This window comes from Limulus polyphemus, unplaced genomic scaffold, assembly GCF_000517525.1.
Source record: "Limulus polyphemus unplaced genomic scaffold, Limulus_polyphemus-2.1.2 Scaffold1536, whole genome shotgun sequence".
In the NCBI taxonomy this organism is placed as follows: Eukaryota; Metazoa; Arthropoda; class Merostomata; order Xiphosura; family Limulidae; genus Limulus; species Limulus polyphemus.
This window is the reverse complement of record NW_013667146.1, coordinates 133,129-136,642: the sequence shown is the minus strand read 5'-3', so window position 1 is coordinate 136,642 and position 3,514 is coordinate 133,129. Positions and strand designations below refer to the sequence as shown.

General features: G+C 33.9%; 1 protein-coding gene across 3 annotated transcripts in view; it reads left to right on the top strand.

Annotated features, from left to right (window-relative positions):
* Window positions 1-3,514, top strand: part of LOC106463995 (netrin receptor UNC5C-like) — a 71,216-nt gene that overhangs the window by 53,059 nt on the left and 14,643 nt on the right. For all 3 annotated transcript variants that reach the window (XM_022391653.1, XM_013924098.2, XM_022391654.1), the window contains one exon: window positions 2,588-2,737. In XM_022391653.1, coding sequence (XP_022247361.1) covers window positions 2,588-2,737 — 150 coding nt within the window. The remainder of the gene's footprint in view (window positions 1-2,587; window positions 2,738-3,514) is intronic.

Here is a 3,514-nt window from a genome sequence, read left to right as displayed (position 1 = left end):
CCTTCTGTAGAATACTAAATAAGGTACAGCGAAGGTCATAGGGGTATTGAAAAGTAGATTTGTGTCTTCTATATTTTACACAAGCTAAAAAAACATCATAATTCTAGTGTAAACAATGTTATCATTACCTCTTGAAGTTAGCTTTCTTGCGAATATCTGGTGTTACTTTAGAAAGCTTAAGTACAGGGTGAAACAGGAATTACCAGCTAATAATAGATGAACATTATATGATTGTAACATGTAAATACTCAATGCTTTGTACATTATACAATCGATGTCTTCAGGGAGCAAACCACTATATTATATATGAAGTGAAGGAGTAAAAAAAATCAATACACACACATAATATTAGAGTGTATTACATACATTCTTTGAATAATTACTTTAAAAGATGTTTTAGACGTATATGTTTTATTTGAAAAGGCTGCTTTTTCTACTGGCAAAATTTTATATGCGCTTAGTGGGGGTTGTGTCTTAGTCTAGATACATATTTGCTCATTGCTATGCATTATATATAGAGAATTTAGTTAAACAGAAACTATAAATTATCACTATATTCTCAAACAAATCTCCATGACAATCTTCAGCTGCAGCTAACATTTTACATCTCGAACTAATGTGATCAAATAGTCAATAGCTACAGTAAATCATCATGAACCGTATCAGCTGGCTGCTAGCTATGCCTATTATCATTACAATGTATAAAGTTAGCTACCATACAAAGTAATCCTTTCATAGTTAAGCATAAAAAAGCCAGCAAATAAGATAATTAAAAAATTGAGAATTTAAAAACCTGCAAATAGGGACCGTAAAAAAAGTAAAGAAACAAAGTTGGAGGTACTGTAGACATTATTTACGCTAACTACAAGTCCCTATTTTGACTCCACCAAATGTAATTCTAGGTAACAGCATGGAGCCAAATTAGGAGTTTGTAGTTTGAGTAAATAATGTCTACAATATCTCAAACCTTGTTTCCTTTTTTTTTTTTACGATCCCTAGTTGCAGGTTTTTAAATTCCCAGTTTTATATTTATCTTGTAGTTTACAAACATGAAAATTGCTGGGTATATACTGGCTAAATCCCTGAATCTGTTTTACAATAAAATACTAGAAAACATTTTATTTTTAACTACCGCGAATTCTGATTTTAACGAGATGCACATGAACAAATCCATCAAGTTTTTATGAGATTTCAGGGGTGAAACTTTTAAAAATCGAGCCCCTACAGCCAAGAAGTTTACCGACCGGACCGTCTCTCACTGAAATTAATTGCTTCCTGAGCTCGAGCCCCAGTTCCTACCTATAACCAGCGTCGTTCCTGCTTAAAAAAAAACAACATACTGTTGACAAGAGTATTTTTTGCGATAGTGTTTCAAAATCTAAGCAGCTAAAGAAATCGTGCTAATCTGAATGATATACGAATACTGCATGAAAACGTGGCATTACTGAGAATCTCTTTGTCAGTATGTACGCCCGTAATTTAGACACATATCACGTGCTATTATTTCAGTCTGTCTCCTCCTGAACATACGTGATTTCAGGTGGTGGATTCTTCTTCGCGTGCATAGTGACATCACGTTGAAGAATGTGTTATTAGGCCGTGACCAAACGTTTTTGTTGTTGTTGTTTTTGAACGCACATAATTAAAAATAAGTTACAAATGGTACTTTAGAACGATATTTAAATAATTCTAATAAATAAAAAATGGAGTACACTAATATTCAAGCTATCATCAAAACCATTTAAAAAGACAAAAGTATAAATTCGTTTCAGATACAATTTCACACAGTAGTGAATAATGTACTTTGCATACCAAATACAAATTAAATTGTTTGCTGTGTACAACAAAATCGTAAATCATACAGATAATAAGAATGTTTCAGATAGTAATCAGTATACACATTATACGGATACACAAAAAGCTACTAGCAACGTAATAATTAGAATTTGCCAAAGAACTGTGGTATTCTTTCATTTCGGCTGGCAAAATCAGTCAACTGCATAAAAAAAAGCTAAATAAAAAAATGTTGTCAGCAAAATATTGGGGGAGAAATGATCTTCTCACCCCATTTAATTATTGTTCCGAGCCTATGCGTTTCACGTTAGTTAAACCTTTTTTTTAATGATTATTTTTTTTAAGTTGGTACGTAAATAAATCTTTTTAAATGACGGTACGGTTAAATTTTTATATGAGTGAGCTCTGCGCATAGCTAGATATTTGGGTTTAATATTATTCTACTTAATAATTAAGTAAAATTCCAAGACTCTACATTATCTTAATATTTGCAAATATTGTCTTGAATGCTGCCTGAAGTAACTATTTGGGCAAGTTTTTAGACCCGTGATAAATTAGTAAGTTAAACTATATTATACTTTTTATCCTTCGGTTGGTCGGCGGTAAGTTTATGAACTTGCAATACTAAAATCCGGAGTTCGATTCCTCGACATAGTAGATAGCCCAATGTGGCTTTGTGCTAAAATAAACAAACAAATTTTGCTTTTGAGGCATTATTATTATTATTATTGGGAACATCGTGTTGATTTATAATAATTTAAAATAACACAGAAATACTCTCTCTCTCTTCCAGCTATTCCAGCTACATCAAACGCCAATATCGCCCTGTATATCGGACTCTTCGTTGCTTTAGCTGTGTTTTTGATGGTTCTGGTTGCCATGATATTCATCGTTCGACGCATTAAAGGCAGAGAATCAACTATCTATGATACTGGAGAAAGCGGTAGGTATAGTTTAACTTTTAACACATATATATAACATAAAGCGAAATTCGGGAAGACCTCCAAGTAAATCTCTTGTTCTGAAGATAGATAGCGCTGTGCGGATGTTTGCGGGTTATGAATTAAAGATGCGTTAAGTAACCCGAAAAGCAATTGAATGCACGACTGAACAAACTTCTTTGCATTGCAGTTTTCATGTTTCTTCACCAGTGTCGCATCTCGCCCGGCAAAGCTCAGTAATTAAAGCACTCGACTCACAATCTGAGGATCGCGGGTTCGAATCGTATCCCCCAAACATGCTCGCCCTTTCAGCCGTGGGGGCATAATAAAGTGATGGTCAATTCCACTATTTATTGGTAAATGGTAGCTCAAGAGTTGGCGGTTGGTGGCGTTAACTAGCTGCCCTCCTAGTTTATCACTAGGGACACCTAGCGCAGATATCTCTCGAGTAGCTTTGTGCGAAATTCAAAACAAATAAAGAAACAGTGCTACGTCTTGTAATGTATAACCTGCATACATTTTCTAAGACTATAAAAATAATAATTACATAATTTTGTTTCTCAATCGACTTTACCAGAAAAACAATCATTAATTACAGAATTATCGACTGGGAGTCCATAAGGACCCTATCCACTTTTCAAACAATATTTTCCTAGATTACACAGGCCTGCGATGGTTTTATTGTCTTGAAGTTTGTCACATGTTCTACAGTAATTCTTGTACACTGAATCCGAAAATGGTATCCATTTTTCTCCATCACGTACAGATTTTTCACAAAA